Below are 11,489 nucleotides of genomic sequence, written 5' to 3' on the forward strand. Positions count from 1 at the left end.
CAGCCCTGCTTTCAAGTTGCTTAATCAGTGACTTCCCTCAGTTCATAGGTGGGACTTTCTTTTAATTTTGTAGCAACAAACATCTACTTGCTGAATGCTATTTTTGTGGCTATTAAAGATCATAGTAACTTTAGGCTTAATATAGGTTGTTATAGCTTTATTATTTTAAACCTAAATAGATTTATTTTTAAACAGAAAAATATATGTAATTATTTAATCTCTAATATTGTTTTGATTTAAATAAGTCATCAGCTTTTATCCATCCTTCAGTTCTTGCTGTAGTTAAGAAATTAGCAATTTGGGCTGTACTTCTGCAGTGAATTTCATGGAAGTCTAAGGATATAATGGTATGATGATGATCAAGATATGCTTTTTAAAGCAACACAATTTTAAGTTAGAGTGGAATTGCTCCAAGAATTTAATTTAGGTCAAAATTTTAATGTAGGTTTGAATAGCACAAAATAGAATGATATAAGCTTGCAGATCTATGCAGTGTTGCATGCATTAACCAAAGAACCTTAAATCAGTTTTGCATTTAGTTAGTAAAATGTTCTTCTTCATTTTTATTATTATTGGCCTGTATCTTAGCAAATCTATGGATAATTGTGATATTGGTTATTGTAGCAGTTCCCAATCTGGTACAGGTACCACTAGTGGTACACAGACAACCTGTCAGCGGTACATGTTAACAGATTTATTATAATTATATGACAAAAATTTGTTGCCGGTACTTAAGGTGGTACCATTTTAAATTGGTGATGCACAGTAGGTCTATGTGAAATTTCAGCAGCTGTTTTGGCACCTGAAACACTGAATCCGAAATGAAACAGAAGGCTTCAAAACATCTGTGAAACGAAACCAAACCATCCAAAATGTTTCGGATGTTTTGGAGCCGGGCTTGCAGGGAAACAGAAACTAAGAAGAGGGAGGGGGAAGAGGGGCGGAAGGACTGCTCTAATATTGACATCTGTAGCTGGCCAGTGTCTGCGATCTGTCCCTGAGGTCCCTTCCAATCCCAGTGCTCCGGGGGCAGGACGGCAGCCTGCTGTTATTCCGCATGCTGATCTGGGGCCCTGTGCCCCCCCGGAAGGAGTCTGGCATAGCCCTGCAACCCTTCTGGACCAGCACCAGCACCCAAGTCTGCTCAGTGCAGCCTGTGCTGAGCACAGCTGGAGGAGCCATGGGAGAAGCCCCAGTGGCTGCCCTGCCTGGCCCCAGCCTCCTGCCACTTAAAAAAAAAATGCCCTGTACTCACTAGTTGTAGCAGTGGGGGTCAGGGCCTCTGAGGGCTTGTGGCAGAGCCTTCTACTTAGTGGGGGGCAGTGGGGATCTCCCCCCCCGCCTGGCATCTGCATGGCAGCTGCCCCATGGTGCGGGTGCAGCGTGGCTTGCAGGGTGCACTCTGTCTGGGAGCTGGGCAGGACAGCCATAGGGGCTTCTTCCATGGCTCTGGCTGTGCCTGCCTCTGCCCTGGCTAGGGGTAATGCAGGAGAAGCCCCCAAGGCTCCCCTGCCTGGCCCCATCTCCTGCCTGGCCCCAGCCTCCCGGAACTTTAAAAAAAGCCCTGCGCTCACCAGCTGTAGCAGCAGTGATCAGGGCCTCTGGGGTAGTGATCAGCGTGGGGTAGCGGGGATTTCCTCCCCTGCTTGGCAACCACAAGGCAGCTCAGCAGGGCGCTGCCCACTGTCTAGGAGATGGGGCAGCTCCAGCAGTCAGCCAGAGCCTGGTGCCGCTCAGCCCCAATGCCCCCAGCTCCCAGACAGTGCTCAGCGCCCTGCCAAGCCACACTCCACCTGCGCCGTGGGGCAGCTGCTGTGTGGGTGCCAGGCAGGGACAAGGGCAATGGCGATCCCCACAGCCCTGTGCTTCCCGGGGGGGGGGGTCTCTACCACAAGCCCTCAGAGGCCCTGATTGCTGCTGCTACAGCTGGTGAGTATGGGGCTTTTTCTTTTGTTTTTTTTAAGTGCCCAGAGGTTGGGGCCAGGCGGGGGCTGGGGCCTGGCAGGGCAGCCTAGGGGGCTTCTCCCGCAGCTCCCCCCACCTGGGCAGAGGCAAGTGCAGCTGGAGGAGCCACGGGAGGACCTCCAGCCGCCTGGTTGTGCCTGCCTCTTCCCCGGCCGATCTGAATCTCTGAATCAGTGCTGAAACAGCATTGAAGTGCTGAAACAGATTTGGCCGAATTGAAATGGTACAGTGATCCGAAACACCGAAATGGTTCCTGTCCCTCCAAAACGGCTGAAACCAAAATGGAACGTAGCTGTTTTGCTCATCCCTAGTGCGCAGTCTGTCAGTTTGGGAACTGCTGGGTTATTGGATGATGATCCTGGTTTTCTGCGCCTTTTCCTGTGGAAATGCAACTGATTGCAAGTGATGAATAGCTGTTTTCATATTCATTTAGTTTTAATTTTGACTTGTACTTCAATATCTTGTTTGTATTTTATCCATGTCTGCTGCTAAGTTAATACACTACAAAGTGAAGTCTTTGTGGCTTAATTTAAAGCATAGGGATGTTTTTGAGCTAAATAAATAGCATAAGCTGATGTTCAGATGCCATACTAATGGGTAGAGTATGAAAATCCAGCTAAAAATAATAGAATCGAGACCTGTGACTTTTTCCTCCTTTGGATGCTTTTAAGACAAGTTGCATATTTTTGTTAATAGTTGGCTTACACTATAGTAACTTAGAGTGATATTTCTGCAGGTCATCTACCAGGCCGGAGGTTGCTAGCATAGAACCTACAGATCAAAATGAACGCCAGTGTTCCCAAAGGGCTGTTGTCCAGGCACGTTCATCACAGCCAACACGTCTGACAAGTATAATTTTTGCTGAAGATATAAGTAAGCTTTTATCTATTTGGAAGTCATGCCATGTGTATGAAAAATGTATGTTTTTCAAGTTTAGGATCATGGTGAATCTTTAATGGATAATATATGCTTATATACATAAGAAAATGTGAAATACTTAGTTGTATTTTCACTTACCTGTAAGATTGTAAATGGAAGAGAAATCAAGTTCTTTGAAGGTCTTAAGTCAGTGTGAGTGAGACGTGCAGCCCTTATAAATTTGGGCATATTAATACAAATTTCACATACTGCAGGGTTAAATATTTGGCGTATGAAAAACTGGAGTATACCTCCATGCCTGCGTATAATGCAGTTCGCAACCTGCTCTTGGAGACAGATGTGTAAAGTGATATACATGTTATGAAATCATTGTATAATAAACTGGTTATGTTATTTTGCCTTTCATCCAAAAACTATGGTCAGTATTTTACATGCCATATCAAGAGTAATTGTTTACCGGTACCCATTGCTGCCAATGGATTATGCCTGAGGTGTAGGAAGTTGCTGCCACTATGAAACCCAGAACGCTACAACAATTTTCTGGAGGGGAAATAAAGTAGAAGTTGTTCACTAAAACACTTACAATTAAAAGAAAGAGAACTATTTTACTTTTCTTGTTTTCAGAACTGTAAGCACCTCTGGATTAAAATTCTATGTAGAGTTCATAATTAGGGGTGTGTGAAACAGGTCCTATTCAATTTGGATTCAGCCTGAATTGCGGACAGTGATTAGATTTATTGATTTGGATCACTGTCCCCGATTCGATTCAGCCAAAACCGGATCTGAAGATTCAGTGCCAATTCGGAAAATCCATGATTTGGCCATAAACACCGCTTTAAATGTTTTTTCTACATACGTCGAGGTACCAGACATGGCTCGTGAACGCTGTGATGCTGGGGCAGATGGAGCATCCTGCAGGAGCGCAGGGGGCTCCCCCATGTGTTTGGTGGCAAACCTGGAAGTGGACTGGAAATACTTCCAGGTCTCCTGTGGAGCATGCTGGATGCTGTGCCCCGCCAGACCCAGGAGGTGTACCAGTTGCCAAGCCGGGGGGGCACAGGAAAGTCCCCCAGTGCGCTCCCTGGTGGACCCAGAAGCGGACTGGAAGAGCTTCTGGTCCCCTTGTGGGTCTGCTGCTGAGCGCACTAGGGAGCCCCCCACACTTCTGTAGGACACTCCACATGCTCCAGCTTTGCGGTGTTCACGAGCCACCTGCTACCTAGAAGTATGTAGAAAAAACAGTTAAAGCTGTCTATGTCCGAATTGCCAAATCTTTCCAAATCTGTCTGAATTGATTTGGAGAGTTCCAATTCGATTCAGAGAGATTAAAGGGTCTCCCAATTTGATTCTGATATGGAGATTCGGTCACCAAATTGGGCTGAATCTCTGCTGAATCGAATCAGGGATCGAAGCTTCGCACAGCCCTATTCATAACCTAATTTCTGTCCTCTCTGTAAGTCCCTTGTGTTGCCATAGTAGTTAAGATATGCTCCATCTTATTGATCTAATAGTTTTAATTATGTTGTCTTCTGTCTAAGTGACTGGTCAAGTTCTTCGTTGTGATGCTATAGTTGACATAATTCATGGCATCCAAATTGTGTCCACAACAAGAGAACTTTACTTGGAAGATTCACCACTGGAACTGAAAATTCAGGCTTTAGATTCTGAAGGTAAGAGATTGCTATTACACCGTAAACATTTTAGTAGAGTTCTTTGCTTCACACTGAACTGGCTGTTAAAGATCTGAATAAACAATTTGAAGAAGAGTTCTGTTGGCACACACACTTATGTATTTAATATTTATGATTTAGTAATCACCTAGATACCCCAAACCTCAGAAAGAACCCATCAAACACTCAGTTGCTTCATACACTTTGTTTTTTCCTAGTTACTTGGAAATCTGACCTTTGGTATTGATGGCATTTTTAAATATCAGAATCTCCCTACTAGGGATATCTGCACTTACTTCTACATCTAGGGCAATGGTCAAAAAGTGAAGTGAAAGAAGTCATAATATTTGTCCTGTTTATTTAGTTTGGTTGGGTAGAGCTTTCCAGAAATTTTTGGAGTAGCAGAGAGTTGAACTGTAGATCCTATGGGATTTTGCACTTAATATTTGAGTCTAAGCAAGCTTATACTTGGGGATCTACCAAATTCACGGCAGAAGTAGGCTGTCTGGCAGCTCCTTTAATCTTGTAGGTTCCCCCATGCTCCCCTCTGCTGATGGGCAGAGGGGTCCTGTCACTTGCTCCTGATTGGCAGGAAGACAAAAACCACAGTTTTAAATATGGCGCTGTTTGGCCAGTCAGCAGCAAGCAACATGGCCACCAGGGCCCCTCAGTCAATCAGCAATGGGGAGGGGATAGGGGGGAACCTGCAAGATTAAAGGAGCTGCTGCACAGCTCACTTCCACTGTGAATTCAATACATCCCTACTTATGAAACTTTGGTTTCCTCCTTTTGTCTATATTTCTGCCAGTATCTGGCCTCATTTTCTTTAAACAGAATTCTAATAGCAGTGTCCATAACATAACTTCTTATCCAGTACCCCAAGAAAGAACTGAAATGACTGACCTGACTGAAACCTTATTGGACCCATAAGTATGAGGGAGAGAGAGAGTGAGCGAGCCTTTGCTGGCTAGACTGTGAATAATAATCTGAAGAGAGGGGGTTAGTTGTATTAATTTGAAGTCAGGCAGAAGGCAGCAAGGCAGTGACACCTTAGAGACCGAGTGGTTCAGAGAGGCAACAGCCTGCAAAAGCTCGCTTCTTTCTGAACCAGTTAGTCCTACATTGTCACTCCATCCTGCCTTCTTCTTAGTAATCTGAAAAAAAATCTGATTCCGTAAAATGGCAAACCTTCCTTCAAAACTATACAAATGGTTTTTAGAATGCTGCATGAAGTGAGAAACCAAATGATATATACTGTACTTGTATGTCTAAGCATTTGTATAAGCTTATTTATATTTTGGACACTTAATAGGGCCTAAACTATATCTGTTGATTTATAAATCACATACCACAAAATGTCAGTGAGAAGAACTGTTAGTTTTCTTACAGTATATGCAATTCCACAATGTTGGCTTGGTGTTTCTTCAAACTTTCAAACATCTTCAGCTGATGAGTTTGCCTTGGTAGGCATCCAAGTTAAAATTTGAATAGGAGCAGTCATTTGAAAACTGCAAAGAAATATTTAATCTAAATGACTGAAACTAGATGTTCACCAGGAACTTCAGGCATAGATGTCCACATTTAATATGAAAAGCTCAAGTAAAAAGTATTTTGGAGAATAAAAGTTTTAAAGTGATTTACATTTTAAAAAAAATTGCTGTGCAAAAGTGTATTGAGTAATAATAATGTGTCTTAATTTGGTGTAGATTTAGACCCCCTGTCATAGAACTGTTGCCAAGTCTAGGATGGAGAAGTAATCTGTATGTAACTGAAATGAATTTTAAAACACCTTTGCTAACTCAAGTTTCATGCATATGATTTGCAGTGGTCAAGCAAAATTTCAATAGAGGCTAGTTGAGAAACAGTTGGACCAAAGAGCTCTGTTTCCCACAGAGTGAAGTTTAGCTTAGTATAGCATTTCACTGTTTGTTTGTTTGTTTGTTTTAATTTTTGCTACCAGCTGAAATCAATGGGAATCTAGCCATTGACTGGCATAGTGGAACCAGAATATGGCTCTCTTGCATTTACCTTGATAATACACTATGAGGGCTACTACCCACTGCTGATCTGAACACATGTCAAGGGATGTCATAATTCCTTCCTCAAGTATTTCTCCTTGTCTCGCCCCTAAAGCCTTTGCATGTTGTCCTCCAATGTTGCTAGGATCCACTGCCTGGGGACTACTTCCTTGCATACTGTGAGCAAGGTTCCCAGGTAATTGTTCCTTTCCCACCATTTATTAAAATATATATTTGCTTCTTGGTGGGATAGGTATGTTTTATTATCCCCTGCCATTCTGGGATGAAATAAAATAATATGGGTTTATTACACCTATGCAGGCCTCGTAGATCTATGGTATATTCTTTATTGCAGCATGGTAAACCCTTTTAAAGTCACTCTTGGGGTGGAAATGTCTTGGATCTGCCCTACATTTCTCTATCTCCTAATCATGTGGTCGGTTCCCTTACAACATCCCCATACTGATCTTTCCCAAAGGATACAGCAGGTATGCAGGTGGCTGTTTCCTGGGCTGTCAAAGAAGGTAAGAACAGCATTGGCCCATCCTCCCTTTGCCATACCAACTCAGCTTCTTTTTGCCACTGAGTTCGCGCTGTAAGCCTGCAAGGGAACTGGCTGCCTTCCTGCAGTTTTAAATGCTGGATCTCATAACCAGTCTTCTTCCTAACCATGGAGCACCCTTCTGTTTGTGCCACTACGACACTGCCTCACTGCTGAGGCCCAGTAATGGACTTTTAGGAGGAACTGGCCACCAAGTGATAGGCTAATTACACAGTATTGTGCCCATGCAAATGTTTTCAACTCATCTTGTTCATGTGATCCTGAAGGAAGGGATCAACAATAAGAGTTGAGTGTATGTAAAACATTGAATTAAACTCCCCATATCCTTTGAGTTCCTCTCTGATTGCCATAGCTTCCTGAGCTATATGCCACATTGGGGATATAAGTGACCTCTCATGAATGAATTGTATTTCGTCTCTCCAGGGCAACCTCAGTAATATATACTTTTTGCCATTGCTATGAATTGAAATGTCCTTGTCCCAGGAAAAATGGGCTAGTGCCAGCAGCCTCAGCTCAACGTAAGTCTAAACTGCTTTGATTGGGCAGTGATTGGGCAGGCTGTGTACACACACAGTCATTGTGGCTGTTCCTCAGTTTTTTTACTTTCAACTGGGTCATGCCTGCAGTGATAAGCAGCTGTACCTCAGTTTCCTCTGTGCAAAGGGAAGGTAGTTGGCTGACCTCCAGTTGTTTACTTGCACCCCATCAGCCCACCCTGAGGGGGATGCTGTTCTTTCAATTTCAGTAGTGGAAAGGACTCCTTAAGAAGGCAGTCCCTCCAATCCACATGGTGCAGGGGGATGGTGACCTTCTGAGGTTTTGGGGATTGTATTTTGCTGCTTCTGCCTGTTTGCTGCAGGACTGTTTGCAAGTATCCTCGCTGCAGTGCCGCATCATGCTTTTTCTTTGTCTTGCTTATGTCTTTAGTCTGAGTGAGAATGAAAGAGGACTTTGGCAAAGCTAAACATAGCATGAAGAAAACTTGATTTTGCTTTGTGTATCTTAATTCAAAGTGCAGGCTAATATTTTTTTTTTTTTTATGTTGCCCCTTGTGTTTTAGATTACTTTTGTTTTAAGGAAGAGGTTTCAGAATTAATAGTATGGTGCTTTTCTTATATACAATCCCATTTGCTCAGGATATGAATTTATTTGTAATACTTTATTTCACCAAAGCCAAGACAACTTCAAATTTACGATAAACCTTCAATAATTAGATCCTATAGGAAAAAGTATAAATTTGTTATAATTTTTCACGTACAAAATCTAATTATTGGAAAGTTGTCTTGAATTCACCCCCTTCCACCTCTGCAGTGAGGAAAGCAGTTGCAGGGGGCCAGAAGATTGGGGAGTCAAGTGACTTGACTCCCACAATTTGCCCCCTGGTGCCTATCCCCCCACCTGCCCCTCTGCTACCTGCACACCCTTCCACTTGCTGTCCCCCTCTGCTGCCTGTCCCTCGTCTCCCTGGTGCCTGTATCTCCCAGCACTTTTTCCCCTCTTCACCTCCATTGCGGTGCTGTGACCCCTGGTGCCTCCCCTTCCTGCCACTTATGCTCTCTGGTTGGCCCCCTTGCCTTTCCTTCTTCCTGGGTTCTCTTCCTGCCCCCTCTCCCATTCCCATGGGCTCATGGTGGCTCTGGTCGCTGCTCAGCCAAGCATCACTTGTACATGTGAATCAGCAGTTGCCAGAGCCTGAGCTGCTGCCATTGCAATGACCAGGGTTCAAGCCCTGGTGTGGTCCTGAAACTGCTGATGATTAGCAGATCATAGGCTGGCAAGGACACACTGAGGCCAATTCAAACTCTGGTGTGGTTCCAGTCCAGCCAGCAATCAGCTGATTGTCAGCATTATCAGGACTATACCAGTGCTGAAATCCCAGTGCATGCAGTCCCTGCCAGCTGACAATCAGTTCATCATTGGCAGGATTAGAACCATGCTGGAGCCAGTGCAATGCACTATTGTGGTCCCAGAGCCAACTGATGATCAGCTAATTGTCAGCCAGCAGAGACCACACAGGGACCTGCTGGAGATCCCTTTGCAGTCCACCCTGCCATGTGTTCAGTTTACAGTGGGATGGAAACCAGCCCCAAAAGTATTTGTTTTTGTTTAATAATTTTGTTGTTTATTTCCTATTTTGATTGTGCCATTAATTGCCTGAACTTGTGGCAGGGTTACACTTGAAGATGTGATTAATTGGTTAATAGCCTCAAGTGTAACGTCTACCAGGGGCCTCTGTCTCTGCATCTCTTTTATAAGTACTCTTCTTGATTTTAGTAATAAACTATCTTGCTTTAATTAGTTTTGCAAATCTCGGATGTTCCTATTCTTGGTAACTAATTATTTTTGGTTATTCGTAGTTTCTGAGTTGCAAGAAGATTTGCTTGTTTTGAGCAAATGTATTTTTTTTTTTTTTGTCCAATTTATAGGAAACACTTTTAGCACCTTGGCAGGATTAGCCTTTGACTGGACAATAGTAAAAGACACAGAGGCCAGTGGCTTCTCAGATTCCCACAATGCATTGCGGTAAGTGTTATTCACATTATGCTCAAAGACCTCAGCTCTTTAAAATTGTCTGCTTTGTTGCGTTTGGACTTCAACTAAAATGGTATCTACAGTTGTATGAATGGGTCAGATATTTTAAGTTCCTAACTATAAGTGCTAGTCACAGTTCTGGGCACCTTTTGACCAATTGAAAATTCACATTAATTAGAAGAAAATTGATGGAGTTAATGAACTGCCTGTCTAGCTCCAGGTCACCAATCCTCAATTAACCAAAATCTGCCATAGCTTACCCCTCTGCAGTCACCTAGTGGGGGAAAGGAGGGAGGAATGGAACAACCCGTTACATGAGGATGCGGGAGTATCTGCTGAGACCAAATGTTATCTTCCATTTTGAAAGGTGTAGCTCTGGATTAAAGGGAGCTGCAGGCTGTAGGTCTGGTTACTGTTGGGTTAAAACTATTTAAAGATTAAGTAATGTTAACTACAGTATTGTTAAATAAATAGTCAAAATCATCTGATTGGCTTAAAAATCATGACTTTTTAAACAAAATAATTAAAAAAAAAAAAGGGCTCACTATTCATCTTCCATTGTCTGAGTCTTTAGGGTACACTTCAATCATGTTTTCCAAATATTCTTCACAGCCAGAAGAGCTGGGGCTAGTAATTAACCTGAATTCTTCTTAATAAAAGCTGAAATACTTTCCTAATAACATCCTCAGAAGTTGAGGCTTTAAGCAAAATCATGAACACTGTTGGTTCTACAAGGTGAACAGTTGTGTGCTAGGCTAGAGGAAGTGAGCTGAAATAATTCAGTGCAGGTCACACAGTATGTGTCTTCTTTCGGTCAGTATAATGAGTGGCAAATTCAGTCTTTGCAAATATCCAAAGAATTATGACTTCATCATCTAGAATTAATTATCACCAGACTCAAAAGGGCTCACAGATAACTTGGAGTGCTATTTATCTCTTTACAGGCACATTTATTTAAAATTTTTCATTAAGTAATTTGAGTGAAGTTTTTGATGTTCAGTTTCCAGTACTGTCAGTGTGCCACAGCTAGCAAACACACAGTCTTGAGTTGATTAAAAACATGTTCATATGGTGCATGTTTTACAGAGCTTCAGGTGAAAGTTTGAAGCATATTTAAATGCTTTAGTTTGGTTTAATTTGGTTACGTTGATTTGTTGACTAGATCCGTGGGTGCCACTTTGATTGCTGCATCATGCCCACGTGGGCACGCATTATGTCCCACAGAACTGTGGCAAGTTGCACAGAACACGCTGCAGCTCCTGGGTCTCTGTGCTTGGGCACAGGTGGTGGGACACCATGGCAGGGTACAGGCAGGCCAGGACATGGAGGCATGTGCAAATCACGACAGAGTGTTTGCTCCTAGAAGCCTAGGGCCGGACATGGAGGAGGGCCTGTGGAGATGCAGCAGGGGTTTGAGGGTGTGCTTGCTCAGTCCCATGTCTAAAAGTAAATCAGGACTAGCCTGGGTGTTTGGCAGTGTCTGGCAGCCCAGAGAGTCTGAGGGGCCTGCTAGGAGGCATGCAGGAGCACCTCTAACCTGCTAGCCTTGACCAGTGCAGGCAGCCTGTGTGCCCCTCACCCCAAGCCAAAGGCTGAATGTGTGTTCTGTCCACTGCTAATCTAATCTAGGTCGCTTACAGAAAACTACATAACTTAGATCAATTCTACCTCAGGTTTTTAAACATCTGTACTTACTGAGACAAACACACAGTCATAGATTCATAGACGTTAGGGTTCGGAAGAGCATCGAGTCCAGCCCCCCGCCCGAAGGGCAGGAAGTCAGCCGGGGTCATAGGATCCCAGCAAGATAAGCATCCAGTTTGCTCTTGAAGGTGTTCAATGTAGGTGCTTGAACCACCTCCG

The 11,489-nt window shown here is 43.5% G+C and overlaps 1 protein-coding gene across 1 annotated transcript in view; it reads left to right on the forward strand.

Annotated features, from left to right (window-relative positions):
* The first annotated feature begins 547 nt into the window (after positions 1–547).
* The window catches only part of NUP210 (nucleoporin 210), a 128,523-nt gene continuing 117,581 nt past the window's right edge, over positions 548–11,489 (forward strand). Inside the window, exons 1-5 of the mRNA XM_019504616.1 lie at positions 548–644; positions 1,923–1,929; positions 2,702–2,838; positions 4,383–4,514; positions 9,521–9,617. Of these exons, the coding sequence (XP_019360161.1) occupies positions 548–644; positions 1,923–1,929; positions 2,702–2,838; positions 4,383–4,514; positions 9,521–9,617 (470 nt within the window). The remainder of the gene's footprint in view (positions 645–1,922; positions 1,930–2,701; positions 2,839–4,382; positions 4,515–9,520; positions 9,618–11,489) is intronic.

Source organism: Gavialis gangeticus, unplaced genomic scaffold (genome assembly GCF_001723915.1).
Source record: "Gavialis gangeticus isolate Ggan-Ray unplaced genomic scaffold, GavGan_comp1, whole genome shotgun sequence".
NCBI classification, from domain to species: Eukaryota; Metazoa; Chordata; order Crocodylia; family Gavialidae; genus Gavialis; species Gavialis gangeticus.